At 46.6% G+C, this 18,129-nt stretch overlaps 2 protein-coding genes across 5 annotated transcripts; one reads left to right on the top strand and one right to left on the bottom strand.

Annotated features, from left to right (window-relative positions):
- Nucleotides 1-202: 202 nt before the first annotated feature.
- Nucleotides 203-2,707, bottom strand: CCDC107 (coiled-coil domain containing 107). 4 transcript variants are annotated; one of them, XM_045840407.1, is made up of 6 exons: nt 2,526-2,704; nt 2,285-2,436; nt 913-973; nt 732-822; nt 537-649; nt 203-458 (listed from the first exon to the last, which is right to left on the bottom strand). In XM_045840407.1, the coding sequence occupies exons 1-6, from the start codon at nt 2,629-2,631 to the stop codon at nt 208-210; spliced, it is 774 nt and encodes a 257-aa protein (XP_045696363.1). In that variant the 5' UTR covers nt 2,632-2,704; the 3' UTR covers nt 203-207. The 4 variants fall into 4 exon arrangements, with proteins under 4 accessions (XP_045696363.1, XP_045696361.1, XP_045696360.1 ...); XM_045840405.1 differs by having other exon boundaries at nt 913-976; nt 2,526-2,701; XM_045840404.1 differs by lacking the exon at nt 913-973 and having other exon boundaries at nt 2,200-2,436; nt 2,526-2,707.
- Nucleotides 2,708-6,436: 3,729 nt separating this feature from the next.
- Nucleotides 6,437-8,235, top strand: SIT1 (signaling threshold regulating transmembrane adaptor 1). The gene is made up of 5 exons (XM_045840727.1): nt 6,437-6,739; nt 6,863-6,998; nt 7,085-7,143; nt 7,253-7,314; nt 7,406-8,235. The coding sequence occupies exons 1-5, from the start codon at nt 6,700-6,702 to the stop codon at nt 7,637-7,639; spliced, it is 531 nt and encodes a 176-aa protein (XP_045696683.1). The 5' UTR covers nt 6,437-6,699; the 3' UTR covers nt 7,640-8,235.
- The last annotated feature ends 9,894 nt before the right edge of the window (nt 8,236-18,129 follow it).

The raw sequence follows: 18,129 nt of genomic DNA, 5'->3' as shown, positions 1-18,129 counted from the left end.
TCTGTGCCCTGAAGGCTGGCATGACAGTGGCCTCATGAATCCAAGGAAAAGGACTGGAGCTCCCTCTGTCTTAGCTCTCACACTGGAAGGCAGCCTCTTTTTGTCCTAATAAGGGAAGCTTTTCTAGAAGGGCTAGTTGTCCTGAGGCACCTAGTATGGGTGTGTGTGTGACCAGCTGGAATGGAAAAAGCACACAGGAGCATCCAATCACAAGAAAAGACTTTGTTTTACTGAACCGTCAGCCGCTGCCCCTCCTTCCCAGAGGGGGCTGTGACTGGGGCCCCTTGCTGCAGCCTTGCTGCGTCTCCTCCTTAGCCCCTGCTCCACTCCCCAATTAGTAGTAGCCAGGTTCCTTGTCCCTGTGCTCCAGTTTAGGCGCTCTTCCCAGGCCTGACTGTCACCAGCCTCCTTTTCTTCCTCCTTCACACAGAAGTCCTCAGGAAAGGGTATGCTGGCCTCTGTGAGGGGAAGATCCGGCATGTTCCAGTTTCAGAGACTTTGTCTCTACCGCCACCCCACTCACCCGAGCCTGTTACCTGATTCTGGATCCTCCACACCCTTGTTTGGCTTGTTCTTTTGTAGCAGCTGATGGATGGTGTGTAACTTCATATTCAGAAGCTCCTGCTGTGCTCCAGCCAGGGTAGTCACACTGCAGAGATGCCCGCTCAGAGGCTGTCCAATCTACTTATCTATGTCCCCGCTTCGCACCTGCCACAAATTGCTCTCCTTACCTCTCAAAAAGGGGGTCCAGCTGGGCCATCAGATTGTTCAGGTGTTGCTCTGTCTGGGCCAGCTGTTGTATCAACTGGACCAGCTGCTGCTCTGGAGGTAAGGGAGAAAAGGAGAGCAATGGTTGCCTACCTTCTGCTGCCCTCCAGTTCCCCATCAAGCACAGACTTCTGCAGCACCCACCTGACTGCAGTGATTCCTTCTCGCCTGCCTCCTCTTGGAGGACAGCAGCCTTATCTTTCCCCTGCTATAGAAGAAGGAAAGAGCCATACTGCAGCCACAAGGTTCCCCATCACTTCAGTCTCCAAGCCAGTAAGAGGAGGAGAAGGATAATCTGAAGTACAGAAAACTACTGGATTTTTACCTGACAATCACAATCACATCTAATCCAGCTCCTCACCCAGAACCTGAAGCAACCTGTCAGTACGTCCTCACACGTGGTCAGTCTACTGTAACACCTCCAGGAAAAGAGCAGCTCCCTCCAGTTCGATAAAGCTCTGGTTGTTTGTTTATATACAAAGCCAGTAATTGTCTTTCATGTATCTTTACATTGTGCTGATTAGAGCCTTTCAAAATCAAGTCTTCAACATGAGAGCCCCTCAGAAAATTAAAAACAATGGTCATTCTGCCCCCCCTCCACCCGTTCCCCACGTCTTCTCTGGTTTAATATCACCGATCTTTTTCAGTCAGTGTTCATTTGAGTTTTCTCTGGTTGCTTTACTGAGTTTGTGCTCTTAAAGCAGTTCCCTGAAGAGAATAAAATTCTCCAGGAGTGTTCTGACCAGAAGAAGATAAAGCAAAATATTTTGTTCTCAGCATTTATTTGGGAAATGAGTTGTCACAGCACACAAATGAACTTTATTAGCCAAAGAAACTGCTGTTATGTTTCTTTCAGACTATGCTTGGGTCCAAGAATAGAATTTCTCTCCTAGTTAAATTTCGTTAAATTCAGTCCTTTATCCTAGCTTGCCAAGTCTATTGGGGATCATGCTCAGCTATCCCAGTTTTACATTATCTCCAAATTGGTTCAGCCCTCTTTCCTAGTGCAATTGAGTGACAGGGCCAGGGCTGAAGATACAGCCCTTGGGTACCACTTTCCGTTTCAACAGTTTCAATCCACCAACATGTACTGTCAGTTCATATTTCAGGGCCTCCTTCCTAAGAACATGAGCCTGCTTGGTACCTTGTGTACAGTAATCAACCTCTTGTGCCAGGTCGGAATCTCAACAGGCACCCCACTTTTATACTTATGGACACTGGCTGGGTTCAAATCCAAACTCCACCAGTTACTAGCTCTTAGTGACCTTCAGCAAGTGACAATCTGTTCATTGGCTTGTTAGGAGGGCTATATGTGATGTTCATTCTTTACAATTTGCCCCGCGCCCTTCACATCCATTACCTCGCTGGAAGCTCAAAATAACCCCATCCTGTTGCAAAAGCAAGGAACTACTGTACATTTTATAGACTGACCGAAAGACATCCCCTGTTCTTGGTACCATAATGTCCCCGTGGGAAATTGAGACCCGGGGCATCCACACGCCTCGTCTTCCCGCACCTGCAAACACTTGTACAGCACAAAAACCACGACAGCCGCGGTGTACAGCGCCCCCACAGGCAACGCCCTGGCCTGGGCCCGCTCGTGTTGGCCCTTGGGCGGTGGCCGCCGCCGGGGTTCCGTGGCCATAGGCCCGATCTGGGAGGGGTCCCCTGCGGAGGAGGGCAGAGGAGGGTCAATTGAGCTGCGACCTGGGACCCGTGGGCAGTCCCAGCCTCCCTCCAGCAGCCCTCATTGGTACCTGGGTATGCCCGGAAGTCAGGGCTGGAGCGGTCGCCGAGGACCGCGGGCAGCGCAGACACAAGTAGCAGCCCCAGCACAGTACCGAGCGAGAGGGCGCTCGCCATCGCAGGCGACGGAGTAAGAGTCCCGAGGCTGCGGGAGTCGCCTGAGTGCGCCAGTGCGCCTGCGCACGCGCACTGGCCACCCCTCCGCGGTCCCCAGAAAGATACGCCCACCTCAGCGTGTGGGCGGGCCATATATTATTTGCATATGGCCATTGGCTCAGCTTGCCGAAATTAGTTTATTTCTTATTCTATATTAGCTGGAGTGCCTCCAGAAATCTTAGGAGATTTTCTAAGAAGTAAATTTTATTTCTCAAACCACCAAAGTTCTCACCCTAAACAAAAGATAAGTTTTCTGATGGATCTATAAATAGCACTGTTACGAAGCGTTTATCGCAGACCGTGCTGAAGGCCTGTTTCCTAGGCTACAACCGGAGGACTAAGTTCCTTATTTCCGCCTAGGGGAAAGTCCCCGGACCCCCGGCAGAGAGTGCCACGTGTGCACGCACGTAGATCCTCCCTGCTTCTCACTATTATACCCGCCAAGAAGCCCTCTCGCTCCAGCGGGGTAGCTGAGCGGAGTGTGGCAGGGAGTGTCATCCGTCAGCTGTTAATAGTTACACAGGCAGTGCGCCTTGCACGCACCAACCACACGGGGCTCATTCTCAGCGCGGCTGTATTTTATGGAGTAGGAGACCACCGTTCTGAATGTATGTCCTAATTCTCTTGGTGTTGATTGTAGGTTAGTGATTTCCGCTCTCATGCCCTCTTTTCGCACAGTTACCGTCTACACAACCTTCAGATCTGAGCTCGTGTGTTCCCTTTATTCAGAATCGTTAATTTCTTGTTGATTCATTTAATATAGCTATTGTACTTTCTTCAAGCCGCCATTATGTCAATTATATCTCAATAAAGCTGGAAAAAAATCAATTTTTAACTCATTATAAGTTCATTAGTACCCTGACTGGGTGCTCAGTTGGTTGGAGCATCATCCTGATACACCAAGGTTGCATGTTTGATCCCCAGTCAGGGCACATATGAGAATCATCCAATGAATGTATAAGTGGAACAACAAATCAATGTTTCTCCCTCTCCCCCTTCCTCTCTCTCTCTCAAATCAATAAATAATTTTTAAAAAGTCAATTAGTTAATTACCACTAGACTATAAATGCCATGGAAGTGGAAACCATATATCTTTTCCATTACTGTTTTATTCCTATAGCCTAGCACAGCACCTGGTTCCTGCAAGCACTCAGTGAACCCTTGTCGGATGAAATAAATGTTTTCAAAACGACCCAACAGGTAAATATAATTAAGCTTTGTTTTAAAATGAGGAAACTCAGATTCAGGAAGGTTGTGTTGTTAATCAGGTAAGAGGTAAGGTGGAGACTGCAACCTTTCTCTGTTTCTGTATCATCCATCTCACATCACCTAACCCCCAGGCCTTCCCCCTTTTTACCTTCTGAGACTTCTCCAGGAAGACCAGTACTCTCCCTCTGTTCCACACTGTCTTTCCTAACTGTCTGGGATATGCTGGGTGGTCTTCCTAATTAAGACCAAGAGCTCTTTGAGGAAAGAAACCATTTCCCACTCACATTTGTATCTCCAGAGCTTGGCACATAAGCAAGCAATTGGTACACATGTATTAAATGAATGAAGTACTGGTGTGTTAAAGGAATGAATGAAATACAGTGTATCTTCCTGTCTTTCCAGAAAGGAAAGGGGAACCCTATGGAGAGACCTGCACCTAGGGGAGCTGCCCCTAGCTGACTGCCCAGAGGCAGCCTGGGTTGCAGAGCAGTGTAGTTCAAACCTTGGCTGCAAGCCAGTCAGTGTGGGCAATGGAAATAAGTGGTTTGGGCCAGATATAATAATAAATGGCCCCCAGCTGATGTTGCCTTTAGGAAATTCAGGCCCATTATTGCCAAGTATTCTGATCTTTCTTTCTCTTTCTTTCTTTCTTTCTTTCTTTCTTTCTTTCTTTCTTTCTTTCTTTCTTTCTTTCTTTCTCTCTTTCTCTCTCTCTCTCTTTCTTTCTTTAAAAAAAATCAAATTGGAATTTAAAAAAATTGGAAATCTCTCAGTTTTTAAATGTTGACAAGGGATACTTAGCGTATTTGACAGCTGAGTGAATCATTTAAAAAAATTCTCCTGTAGGATAAAATTATTTTCAGTGATAATTAGGAAATGAAACAAATAATAAGGCCAAAAAAGAAACTAACAAGAAGCGTCAGAAATTCAGGGGGTTAAGCCCTGACCAGTGTGGTTCAGCTGGTTGCGTGACATCCTGCAAAGCAAAAGGTTGCTGGTTCGATCCTTAGTCAGGGCATGTGCCTGGGTTTGGGATTCATTCCCTGGACCAAAAGGATGTTTGATAAAGATTCATAAAAATTTCACTTCACAATAAATTCCACAAATTACATAAGTAATTCAAGTTCAATGTCCTTGACTTTACAATCATTGTGCTATCATTGTTTATTACAAACCTATGAGTTAAATGCAGGAATATGTACTATCACAGGAGATGGAGACAGAAATTGTACAAAGGGAACTTGAAACCTCCAAACTGTTAAGAGCTAATTCTAGATGTAAACACACATAGATGAATCTGTTGATGTTGGGAGCCAATCGTCTAACTAACTGGGAGTTCTCCAGATCAATTGCCATGTAGATTACTATGTTTCTTAAAGGATAAGTAATATAAATGTTCTAGTTTGAAGCTTGTATATTATTAAAGCTCATCAGTAACTGCAACAATTTAGAACTTGATCTATAAAGGATTTTTCAGAGAGGAGTACTTGATAACTGACATTTAAAAATATTTTTCAAGATTTCATTTATTTTTAGAGAGAGGGGAAAGGAGAGAGGGAGAGAAGGATCTATGTGCAAGAGATATATTGATTGGTTGATTCTCACAAGGCCCCCTACTGGAGCCCCAGCCTGCAACCCAGGCATGTGCCCTGACTGGGAATCAAACCAGTGGCCCTTTGGTTCACAGCCCAGCACTCAATCCACTAAACCACACCAGCCAGGGCTATAACTCACATTTTTTTAGAATTGCTAGAACATGGTGATAATAAAAAGGAGGCTGATTTTTAGTTGGTTTTGTTTTAAAACTTTCTACAGATGATACCTTTTTATTGCCTGCAGTGGGAGGATCGGGACCTCTCCCACCTTCTCCATCCTTGGCACACCGCTGCAATGATTTTAAATTTCTAAAAAACATCACATAGGCCAGACAAAACATATCTCTGACCTCTGGTGTAAGGGTTAAATTTGGAACTTAAATTCCCTCTTTCCACACGAAGAGCCTCTCGCTCACTGGGCTGTCTCTGGGCAGGGCAGGTGCTCCACTCTTGAAGTGAACAAGTGCAGAGCCAGGGCTCACTTTCCCAGTGTAGGACAGGGGCAGGGGTTTCTTCAGTTTTGAAACTTTTGAGATTGTTAGTTCTTAGGGGAGTTTGGGTGAAGTGGGCTGGGAGGGGGAATCCAGCTTTCTCTACAGCAGTAATAGTAACAATGGTAATGGTCATCCTAACACATTCACCTTGGATCTGCCTTAGTGGGTGGTGAGCTGATGCAAACCAGGAGACCTCCTAGCTCCTTCCACTTTCTAGCATGCTTATCGAGAACACATTCTCTCTCATGAGACTCAAGAGTGGGAGAGAAAAGTCAGGCATCCTGTGGTGTATGTGTACCTCTAAGATAAAGCCTGGTTTCCTTGTTTTGTGGGTCCTGCCTCATGCCACTTCTGCCTCACGCGGAGTCTTCATGGGCTCCCCTATCTACACAGTGGCACAGGCCTGCCTCTCTCTTTTCTGGCCAAAGGGGGTACAGGGCTGAAGGGGAGGGGGCAGGAGGTAGGGGAAGTGCGGAAGCTCAGGAGCTGCTGGGTGGCGCAGGTGCAGGCACTGGGTGGTGTCTGTTCTTTCACTCATCCTTCCCCTCCCCCTTCCTCCCCGGAAACCAGCGACTTTGCCATCAGCAGTATTGGGGATGATGAGCTATGGGGGCCAGGCCCAGGGAGGGGTGGGAGTAAGGGGGGGTTGCTGCAGCTGTCAGGCCATAAGCCAAGCTTACACCTAGGCTCAGGGCAAGGTGCCTGCAGACTTGGTTCCCAAGACAGCAGTCATGAGCATATGTAACAACTCCACGCTACCACTGGCAAACGGTAAGCTGGGCGGGGCAGGGGCAAGGGCCAGGGGAGGGGTCATGTGGCCCCCACGTCCCCTCTGTTGGGATCTGGAGGGTGGGGCTGGGCAGTAACCCGCCCCCCCCACTCTCACATCCACAGGAATTCCCTCCTTTTGCGAGGCCTGGGGATTGTGGGCCCTCTTAGGGGCTGTGACGCTGCTTCTTCTCATCTCACTGGCTGTACACTTGTCCCGATGGACTAGTGGCCGGAGCAGGAGCCATCCAAGAGAGGGACAGTGAGTGGGGGGAAACAGAAATGGTATAATTGAGGTTTTCTCCTTACCAAGAATCCCCCATTAACCTCCTAAACTTTGCGTTACAGTTCCGGAGGGCCTGTGGAAGAGGTTCCCCTCTATGGGAACTTACATTATCTGAAGACAGGTAGGAAGATGGCAGGGGGAGGGGTGCAGAGGTCAGGTCCTGGGTGGGTGGGATGAAGGGCTGCAGGAGGAAGAAGAAGAAGTGATCAGATTCCTGTTACCTGTCCCAGGATGGCTATCTCAAGAACCAGGGCCGGACCAGCAAGCTCCAACACCGGGAGGTCCCACCAGGGTGAGTTAGTTGTGCTTGAGTAAGACAGGAGGGAAGGAAGGGGGTGCTTTCTCAAGGGTCCAGTGAATTCCTAACAGCCTTGCATCTCCAGGCTGCAGGGGAGGCGATGTGCTATACCAGCCTGCAGCTGCGGCCTCCTCAGGGCCGGGTCCCGAGCCCTGGAACTCCCATCAAGTACTCAGAGGTGGTGCTGGACTCTGAGACAAAGCCCCAGACCTCAGGCCCTGAGCCGGAGCTCTACGCCTCAGTGTGTGCCCAGACCCGCAGAGGCCGGGCTTCCTTCCCAGACCAGGCCTACGCCAACAGCCAGACTGCACCCAGCTGAGATGGAGGGACCGGCACAGTGAGGCACGCAACTCTGAAGCCTCCTCTGTTGCAGGGGTAGCTGCTGCCCTGTCCAGGGCACGACTATTTCTCCCAAATACCCCTGAAGACAGTCAGCCATTGCCTAGTCACCGGAGGTGATGTCCCCCACACCTCCTGCCTGACCTGTGAGGGAGATATCTCAGGGGAAAAGCAGGCCCCCAGTTTCTTGCGGATGGAGAAAGCAGAGGCAGCAGCCCACTCCCCACCTCTTTTTTCTATAGATTCTTCTCAGCCCCCAAACTCCCAGGTTCTCACTTCCTCCTCCTTCCGGAGTTTGGCCAGATCCTCCCTACTACTGCATCTTTCTTACAGCATACCCCTGACACCTCCGTGTCTCCTCCAACACAGGCAGTGGGCAGTGGGGAAGGGGGGAAGAGCCTAAGAGGACCTGGGTGGGTATACCTCTGGGGAGGCCACAAGCTGGAGGGGGCCTGGAACCAGCAACCAGAGGAACCCGAGCCTGGCTTCTGATTTGAGAGCGGTGGCAGGAGAGTAGCAGTCTCCATCCTGCTGCCTCTTTGTGTCCCCAAGTTTTAAAATAAAATTTCTCCAGAAGTGTTTGGATTTTACCTAGTGGACTACAGACCTGCAAGAGACCCCACATGGTGGGAGTGTGAGCTTTGCTGTCCCACAGAGCACTGCCCACTGTCGCGGGGAAAGCAGGGCTGGGTGCTGGGAGTGGAGGCCAGAGCCCAGCTCTTCGGATGCTGGTGCTGCTGCTAGGAAGTCCCCAGAATTTACACTCACAGCCGTCCCACTCCCATCACCTGCAGTTTGCAAGCTCACCAGCCACTGACCTACTCTCTCCACGGACTCTGCAACTGTGCCGCACCCTCCACAGCCTGTGGTCTAGGCCTCTTCCCATAGGGAGATGCAGGTCCAGTTTGCCAGACCTGAGGTTTGAGGGGCAGAAGAAAGGGGAAGCTGAGGTTTTTACTTTCAAAGTTCTCAGAACCATGTGCCTGAGATTTGCCTGCTGGTCCCAATAAAAAGGGGGACGTTTTCTGCGTGTGCGCACGCACACACACACACACACACTAATCGGGGGTGTCGGACCTGTGACCCACAGGCTGCATGCACCTCAGGATGGCTATAAATGTGGCCCAACACAAAACCGTAAATTTACTTAAAACATTATGAGATTTTGTGATTACATGTTGCAATGTATGTAATGTGTGGCCCAAGACAACTCTTCTTCCAGTGTGGCCCTGAGGCGCCAAAAGGTTGGACGCCCTTGCAACCCAAATGCCCTGGGGGTCCTGGACCTGAGGACCCCAACCTGCGCCTCCCCTGAAGAGGCCTTGGCCGCCGTTAAGGGAAGGCAGCTGGGACTGTGTAGGAGGGAAGATGGCTTTGGGGGCGGGGACCGGATGTGGGGAACCTCTGACAAGCGGGATGTGGGGTTCTGAAGGCTGCTGTGCTGCAGACCGCACAACGTGGCTGCTGCGGCCCGGGGAACTGAGACCTTGATCCTGGGGGTGGGGCGGGGGTTGGGGTTCCGCCGCCCTACTTGTGACCCGCCAGGAATCGCGGCCGAGGCTTCAGATGACCCCACTCAGACACACTCACCCTGCGGGGCTCTGCGCCACCCGCGGCCTTGGCCCGCTCAGGACCAAGCCCCAAGCGCCCCCGCGTGGCGTGCCGCGGCCTCACCGCCACCTCTGCGCAGGCTTAAAGCTGCCCTGTCCGCCCCGTACTGGGAGATGAAGTCTCCAGGCTTCGGGGGAGGGGTGGGGGTGGGGGCCTAGAGTGCGGAGCTGGGTATGATTTGAACTTTGTTTTCCTTCGTCTTCGGAGCCTGGATCCTTTGCCATTTCTCTTTCCTTCTTTCTTATCTTCTTACCTTGTCTATCAGTGAGGCTCTCGCCCTAACCTAGGCCTTCGCGACTTAACGCCAGGTCTAACTGATCCCTATGTCTTGGGAAGAAGTAAGTTGGGGCAGCCGGATGCACTTCAAACACCTTCTGAGGGTCCCCTTGCCACATCTCTCCAGCCGGCTTTGTCTCACCTTGCCAAATACCTGGGAGTTCTCTCCCTTTCCACAGCTCCAGGTGCTTCCCTTAGTGGCTTCCCTTGCCTTACCGGTGTTTTATTCCAGCCAGAAGGAGGGCTCTGTCCCAAGCAAACTGCTGGGAGCAGGTCCTTAGCAGAAGCCGCTCGGGCCCTTTGGGGCCCCACCTTCCCTCCTCTTCCTGAGATCCCAGCTGGGAGGGTAGGGATAAGCCCAAGACCCAAAGAAGAAGTATCTTTGGGATGGTCAAATGTCCAAAGATAGGGAGTTCTTAATGAATTGTAGGTGGGGAGGGGTCTCAAAAGCTATCCCAAGCCATCCAACCAAAGCCCCTCCACCTTTGGCCTTACTCTGTCCTCTGTGGAGATGAGTCTAAACTTTCAAGCTGGTTTTGGCTACAAGAAGGGTAGCAGAGCTGGGACATGGAGCAAGACCAAGTTTTAATGACTTCATTTGGAAGCCCAGGGCCAGATCTGCTTCCTGAACTTTTCATTTATGTAAGCTAATACATTCCTTTATTGCTTAAGTCAGTCTAAGATTTTCACTCTCTTGCAACTTGGAGTTCTGACTTCCTAATAATAGCTTCTGCTTTTAAGTCCTTTGGAGTTCATTACTTTATCGGCCAAGAACGCTGAGACTACTCAGAGCAAGGGGATTCTGTGCATGCAGCAGCATTATGAAGACCTCCCTTTCCACACCCTCTGATACCTCTCGGCTGCAGGTGTGGAACTTCAAGTGGGCTCTGCTGAGCTCTTGGCAGAGAACTTGAAGACAAATTTCTGGAGAAGAGCCTCAGAGCCAAGAGCAAGGCAACAGGTCCCAAAGCAGTCTGTTTCCCGGGAACAATGGATGGCTTTACTGGGTCTCCACCACACCCCCAAAAAACTAACTGGGAGGACTGAATCTCTCGGCCCTGGAGGCTGGGACACCAGAGGGCAGGGCGATCTGCAGGTGGAGACAGGTAAATCTCTGGAAAAGGTGTGAAGCTCAAACACAAAAGATTAACCTGAACTAGAAATTATGGTATCAGAACTAAAACTTTCCATAGATAAATAAAAGGAGAAGATGTCACAGCTAAAACCCCAAAATAGGTCTAGAAAATTCAAGACGAAATATCTCAAAATGTAACAAAAATACAGAGACGCAAGTCATGTCGGTTAAAGATGGGCAATTGGAACGGGCCCAGGAGACTGTGACTTCTCTTGAGTTCCCAGAGAATAAGGAACAGGAAAGGAGAAGTCATAATTCAACAACAGATGAAATGTCCCTAAGCGAAATTTTCCCGAGCTCTACAGAAATGGGAAATCTTAGCACATTTTCAGGCAGCAAGTTAGTTCTTGCTTTTTATCTGGTACCCTGGAAATTAAAAGATGGTAAAACTGAATGTGAGTTACTGACAGAAAAGGCCTGTACCCCAGACCCAGCCAAGGAGGAAAGATATTAAAGATTTGCAAAAATCATCAAGTATCTCATCTGAGAAATACTTTTAAGACTCTATGAAACAACAAATGAGTCAAAACAGAGACCTCGAGATAGGGGAAGATGAAGAGGAAAGAAAGCAGTGGGGAGCAACGAACCATGATCTACTTTTTTCTATATATTTATAGTTCTATATATTTATAACATGTGATATGATGCTAAATAAGGACCCTTGGAACAGATGGAACACAATGAAAGGGAAACTCTAATAAGTATTAAATTATCTCAATAAAACTCTGGAATCAGCTGGTGGGTGCAAGGGGAACGTAAGTGTTCCAGGATCCTTTGATCCTGGATCCAGGGAGACTGGGAGGGGTGGGGTTAAGGGCAGTGAAAGCAATCTAAAGACCACATGTATTAGGGTGGGGAGAAAGGTGAAGATAAGTCAAGTATGATGGAAATAGTTGTTGTTCCGTGAAACTGTCATGTGTGTCTATTTAAGAGAACAGGGCCACGGACCACTAACTATTAACAGAATGGCAAACTCCAAATTGACAAGGGGGAGAATGGGATGAATAGATGCTCATTCAATCCAGTAAAGAAAAAGAAGAGCTTTCAACAGTGTTGAAAAATCTAAAACCAAGTAAGATGGAAATAATCAGATATATAACTCATCACAGTGAACGTGAACGGCCTGAATTCTTCCATTAAATTTTGTTATATTTCATCAGATTTTGTTATAAATCAAATTCTGGTCCATAGTACTTCAAAGAAACACACTTAAAGCAAAGTAGTAAAGAAAGAGTCAAAATAAAGATGTGGGGGGTGTATACCAGTCAAACAGAAAGCAGCAATAATACGGATATCCAACCAGGGCAGTGAGTTACAGGCTGAAAGTGGTGTGAGGGTTGGCTGGAAGGAGGTAGGAGGGACTTTAGGGGTGCCGGGAGTTGTCGGTATCTTGATTGCGGTGGTGGTTAGATGACTGAATGTCTTTGTCAAAACTCATAGGACTGTCTACTTAAACTTGATAAGATTTACTACATGTAAATTACAATATAGGAAAGCTGGTTTTAAAAAGGACAAGCTGATCATGTTCACAGAATTTAAGTGCTGAATGAAAAAACAATGTAATACCAGGAACCCTCTCAATGACACTACCTACATCCCTGAAATGCCACAAAGATAGCAAGTTGAAAAAAAAAGGCAATACTTATTTTAATAAATCATCAAAAGAACAAGAAAAGAAACCAAAAGTAATCAGGATATAACAAAAACGGACATGAACACTATGGAACACAAATGAAAATATTAAAGAGCAGGTGGAAAAAATGTTCTTAAAAGGGCTAATAGAGTAAACTTCGTGCAAGCCCAAATAAGGGGAAAAAAGAATGAAAAACAGACAAGATAAAAAAAACCAGACAAGATTAGTTACAAGAAAGAAAACATCATTACAGATGGGGGAGAGAAAGAATTATAAAAAAGTGCAATTTAAAATTTCTCATCAACTAATTTGAAAATTTAGAGGAAATGGATACCTTTCAGGAAAAACAGAATTTACCAAATTTGACCCAAGAGAAATAGGAAAGCTTGAAGAGTTCAACTTATCCTAGAAAAGACTAGAATAGAAATATGATTAAAGGTAAACTTTTTGAAAGGACTGCATTTGAACAGCATCACAGCAGGGTTTACCTAACCTTATGTAATAATAACTTTTATGCCATTTAATCTAGTTAAGTATATAGGAAAGCTCCCATACTTAATATAAGGAGCCAGCACACCATTCCTAGTAAAAACTCCGAAAACAGGGAAATTGCTTATATGTAATGAAGACATTTTACTAAAACCTAACAGTACATATTGTTTTCAGTGGTAAGACACTAAAAAAACCTAAATTAAAATAAAAATGTAGACAGAGCCCTGAGTAGTGTGGCTCCTGGTCAGGGCACATGCCTGGGCTGTGGGTTCCGTCCCTGGCTGGGGCAGTATAGGAGAGGCAACCTACTGATGTTTTTCTCTCACACTGAAGTTTCTCACCCTCTCTTTCTAGCTCTGTTCCCCTCTCTCTAAAAATGAATAAATAAAATGTTTTAAAAAATTTCGACACGGATGCCTATCATCCTTATTATTTAATATATCTTGGAAGTTTTACCAAATGCAATAAGACAAGAAAATAAATTGTTATGATCATTTGAAAAATTTATAATACTATTTTTGCTGATATGATTGTACTCTCAGAAAATTCGAAAGATGATAGTAAAAAATCTCTAGTGAAAAAGTCTAGTAAAAAGTATAATTTGGAAAGTTGATTGGTTATAAGATAAATATAACAAACATAAACTGTTTTTTCCTACTCTGACAATAAGCATCTCAAATTGAAAATCAGAAAAATATTCCATTTACAGTTACAGGATTATAAACTCTTAGGAACACAACAATTATAGTCAGCATGATATCATACACAATTGTAAGCACTTTGTATTAATTTAATCAATCCTTGAAATCCTATCTATTGAGACAGATTACTATTCTTTTAAAAAATATTTTATTTATTTTTAGATAGAGGGAAAGGGAGGGAGAAAGAGAAGGAGAGAAACATCAGTGTGTGGTTGCCTCTCAGGCACCCCCCACTGGGGACCAGGCCCACACCCCAGGCATGTGCCCTGACTGGGAATCAAACTGGTGGCCCTTTGGCTCACAGGCTAGCACTCAGTCCACTGAGCCACACCAGCCAGGAAACTATTATTATTGTTATTTTATGGAAGAGAACACAGGAACAGAAAGATTAAGTGATTTACCCCAGATCACTAGCTGGTAATGTGTTAAGAGTTGGGATTGGAATTCTGGCAGTTTGGCATTGAGACTATCCTTGTAATCACTATATTATACTATGTAAAAATTTTTAAAATTGAGATATAGCCCTGGCTGGTGTAGCCCAGTGGACTGAGTATGGGCTTGTGAACCAAAGAGTCACTGGTTTGATTCCCAGTCACGGCACAAGCCTGGATTGCAGGCAAGGCCCCCAGTTGGGGGCATGAGAGAAGCAACCACACAATGAAGTTTCTCTCCCTCTCTTTCCCCTTCCCTTCCCATCTCTCTAAAAAAAAAAAAAATAAAATAAAAAAATAAATAAATAAATAAATGGCATATAGCATTATATTCATTTCAGGTGTACAACATGATTCAACATTTTTATGTATTACAAAATGATCACCATGGTAAGTCTAGTTAACATCCATCACCACACATGTAGTTACACATTTTTTTTTCTTGTGATGAGAACTTTTAAGATTTATTCTTTTAGCAACATTCAAATATATAGTACAGTGCCCTGGCTGGTGTAGCTCAGTGGGTTGAGCATGGGCCTGGACACTAAAGGGTCACTGGTTCGATTCCCAGCCAGAACATATGTCTGGGTTGCGGGCCAGGTCCCCAGTTGGAGGTATGTGAGCAGCAACCATACATCGATGTTTCTTTCTCCTTCCCTTCCCCTCTCTCTCTCAAAAAAAAAAAACTTAAAAAATCCCAAATGTACAGTATTAGCAACTACAGTCACCATGTTGTACATTACATGCCTATGACTTACTTACTTTATAAGTTTTATAGTATGTAAATTTAATCAAGAAGCACACAGTACTCATGCAAAGTTACACAATATTATTAAAAGACATAAAACTAGATTGGAACAAACAGAAAATCAACCATTTCCTTGGATGGGAAGATAAAATATAAAAAATTCAATTCTTCAAAAATTAAAGTATATATCAGTTAAAATAATTCCAATTAACATCTGAAAAAATAGTCAAGAAAAATATTTTAAGAGAAAAAAATAGATAAATTTGCCTTTCCAAATATTAGAACGTAAATAAGGCCAGGTCGTCAAATCAGTAGGTAAAGGGGAAAAAGCTGATCAGTGATCTGCTTTTAATAAATCAGGAGTCCAAAACTAGGTACTTGTATAGATGAGAACATGGCGATTCAACTCACTGGGAAAAGGAAGGCTAGTATAATAAATGGTCCTGGGACAACGGGTGTCCTGAGCACCTACTCTGTGCTAGGACTGTGCAGTAGTAGGGCTTGCATTCCAGTGGAGCAGTGCAGCCTGCTGGGTAAAAGCAGTTTCTCTTGCAGGACATTCACATGTCAAACTGGGAGGCAGTGTGAGACTGACTCGGGCACCAGAATGGGTTCTGCCTTATCCCCACTCCCCCACTTTCCATCTGCCTTCCCTTCTTGACTCCCTGCCCTGCGGACTCCAAGCTACAGCATCAGAGGCAGACAGCAGCCTTTCAGATTGTTTAACCACCTCCTCCAATTGCATAATTGTGTAAGAGCAATCCCCCTGTAACAAATCTCTTCATTGAAAAGAGACTGTGTGTGTATGTATATGTATATGCATGCCCTAAGGGCCTGCTCCTCTGATCCAGCCCTTTATTACTGAGATATAATTGATATACAACACTGTGTAAGTTTGAGCTGTACAATGTGTTGATTTGATACATTTATTATATACTGCAGTATGATTACCACAATAGAGCTAATACCTCCATGACGTGACCTACTTGTCATTTCTTTTATGTGGTGAGAACAGCTTGACTGAGCCTAGACTGACACTAGATGGAGGACATACAAATAATCATTGTCATCCTTTCAACTTTCCTTTAGGCTTGAAATGTTTCAAAATAGCATTGTTGGGGGAGAAAAATACGTACAAAGGATCTAATAGCAGTAGAACAACAAATCCAACCGGCTAACAAACATGAACATACGTTCAAATTCAGTCAGGGACATGCCATTGAATGCAATAATGAGATAGCTCTTTACACTCGAGGTGGAGAACTGGGGCTCGAAGCCGTGGGAGAACTCCACTCCGAGTGCCAGTGTATCATGTGCCCTCAGAGCCCCTTAACCCCCTCCCTCCCAGGGTTGAGGAACTGGTGTGTTTATACCAGTTCTCAGTGGTTGAGAGCTGCTCTGGGGGAGGCGCTTTTGGTGACTATATGTTGGGGTCCAGCCAGTTGCCAAAGAAAAGCTGCAGGCCAAGGGGCCGGTGGATGGAAGTCTGGCTGATGTGTGCCAATTGGTAAGGCCTGAGGGGGCGCGGATGGCGGTGTGGGGGCGGGGGCGAGTGCTCCTGCACTGCTCAGACCCACTCAGGTCCCTCATGGAGTTCAGGCTGTTACTGCTTCTTTAAGGCCACAATTTCTTATAAGAGCGGGAGGAGGGAGAAGAGGAACAAAAACTTACATACAAGGAGGGTTGGTGGGACAAGCTGCAGGCCCTACTGCTGTGGTTGGTTCACTGAGATTCTTCATTTTCTTCCTCTACCATCCCCACCAGCGCAATGCTGGTCTAGGTCTCTCACCCGTGAGTAACCCAGACTTGCATTTCCCGCGCCCTCATTACTGGGCCCTTTTCAGGCTGTGGCGGCTGCAGTCGCCCATCTGTGGATCGTGTATGACGGGGCCTGGAGCGCCGAGAGGCACCCGTGGACCCCCGGCACGCAGCTACGTCCAGCCTGCTCTCATTATGCAGAGCAGCCCTAGCTCCTCAGGGTAATCAGGGTCAGCGCCCCTGGCCAGGGTGGTCACTCCACTCCAAGCACGTGAGGCAGGAGGAGCCAGGGCAACTGCCGAGTGCGGACGACCCTACTCTGCGGACAGATGTGGACTCTCCGCGACCTTTCAACTTCTGCTCCCATTGCCAACGGAGTGGTCATTTCCATACTCTCCCATTCAAACTGCTGAGACTGAAAATTTGATAATCCCCGATTTCCAAGCCAGGCCACCCACCCCACAGGCCACCAACTTGAGTCATTTACCCAATCAGCTGAGGTCAGAGGGGCTGGGGGCCACAAAATAGAATTTTGGAGGTCTGGGGCTGCCTCAGTAGGGGTCTGCTCCCCTTAAAGGGCTGTAGGTGTGGCTGGCACAATGTGTGATGTATTTAGTAAAGGTGTTGTAGTCCTAAGGGACAGCCTTTTGTCACAAGCCCTCCCAGTGACGTTGTTAGTTCATAGTCAACTTACAGCCTATGGAGCCCAGTTTCCTAATTTGTACAGTAAGTGGGTTGGGCTCCAAAATGCTTGATGACTGCCTCTCCCCTCAAACTTCTGTACATAAACTCTCCACCCCAAGCTTCTGTTTATTTTTGAACCCAAAATTTCATTTATTTAAAAAGATTTTATTTATTTATTTTTAGACAGAGGGGAAGGGAGGGATAAAGAGAGGGAGAGAAGCATCAATGTGTGGCTGCCTCTCATGTGTGTGGTCCCCACTGGGGACCTGGCCCGCAACCCAGGCATGTGCCCTGATCCGGTATCAAACTGGTGACCTCCTGGTTTGCAGGCCAGTGCTCGATCCACTGAGCCACACCAGCCAGGCCCAAACTTTCATTGCAATAAATGCTAGCTATTATTATTTGCCTTTCAGAACCATCATTTTTGCCCTGCCTCAATGTCTGAATCTTGTATCCCTTTCGGTTGTTTCCTTCTTTTTTTTTAAAAACACCTTTGTGCCATCAGCATCTATGAATGTGCTTTTGGTGTCACCACTCAAGACAGGACCAAAGAGAAGCCTGGGGCAAGCCACTGGAGACCCTCCTACTGGCACTCTGGTTTCCGTGATCAAAGGGATGCGAATCTCCTTCGCAGTGCTAGGAGATGCTCCAGGTTCTCCATCTTGACTCTGAAGCTACTGAGAGACTTTTAACGAAGCTTTTGCCAAAATCTACACCTACTGTATCTCCAGCAATCACATCCTTGACTTATGTCAGATATTGTTGAGACAATCCCATATTTTAGATAGAAATTTGTGACTTGCCCAAAGTCACATACTGTGGCCAGGGCTGGCTCCTTTATCCATAATATCATGTTCTTCTATCATCGTACTTCTACAGCTCAGGAAATGCATCTACTGTTGCTATAATAAATTACTACACATTTAGTGACCAGAGGAACACAGGAGCTTCTCACGTCCCACCCAGTCCTGTGGGTGAGAAGTCTGACACCGGCCTCACTG

The sequence above is a fragment of the Phyllostomus hastatus genome, unplaced genomic scaffold (genome assembly GCF_019186645.2).
Source record: "Phyllostomus hastatus isolate PE091 unplaced genomic scaffold, TTU_PhHast_1.1 phas_contig_34, whole genome shotgun sequence".
Classification (NCBI taxonomy): Eukaryota; Metazoa; Chordata; class Mammalia; order Chiroptera; family Phyllostomidae; genus Phyllostomus; species Phyllostomus hastatus.
This window is presented reverse-complemented; position numbering and strand designations above follow the sequence as displayed.

What these genes read in the sequence shown, in the direction of transcription:
- CCDC107 (XM_045840404.1), bottom strand. Translation starts at nt 2,631, where the DNA reads ATGGCGAGCGCCCTCTCGCTCGGTACTGTGCTGGGGCTGCTACTTGTG. An exon ending in TGACTTCCGGGCATACCCAG is followed by an intron (nt 2,437 to 2,525) that starts GTACCAATGAGG and finishes CCTCCTCCGCAG; the next exon opens with GGGACCCCTCCCAGATCGGG. An exon ending in CTGGACCCCCTTTTTGAGAG is followed by an intron (nt 650 to 731) that starts GTAAGGAGAGCA and finishes GCATCTCTGCAG; the next exon opens with TGTGACTACCCTGGCTGGAG.
- SIT1 (XM_045840727.1), top strand. Translation starts at nt 6,700, where the DNA reads ATGAGCATATGTAACAACTCCACGCTACCACTGGCAAACG. An exon ending in CACGCTACCACTGGCAAACG is followed by an intron (nt 6,740 to 6,862) that starts GTAAGCTGGGCG and finishes TCACATCCACAG; the next exon opens with GAATTCCCTCCTTTTGCGAG. An exon ending in AGCCATCCAAGAGAGGGACA is followed by an intron (nt 6,999 to 7,084) that starts GTGAGTGGGGGG and finishes TTTGCGTTACAG; the next exon opens with TTCCGGAGGGCCTGTGGAAG.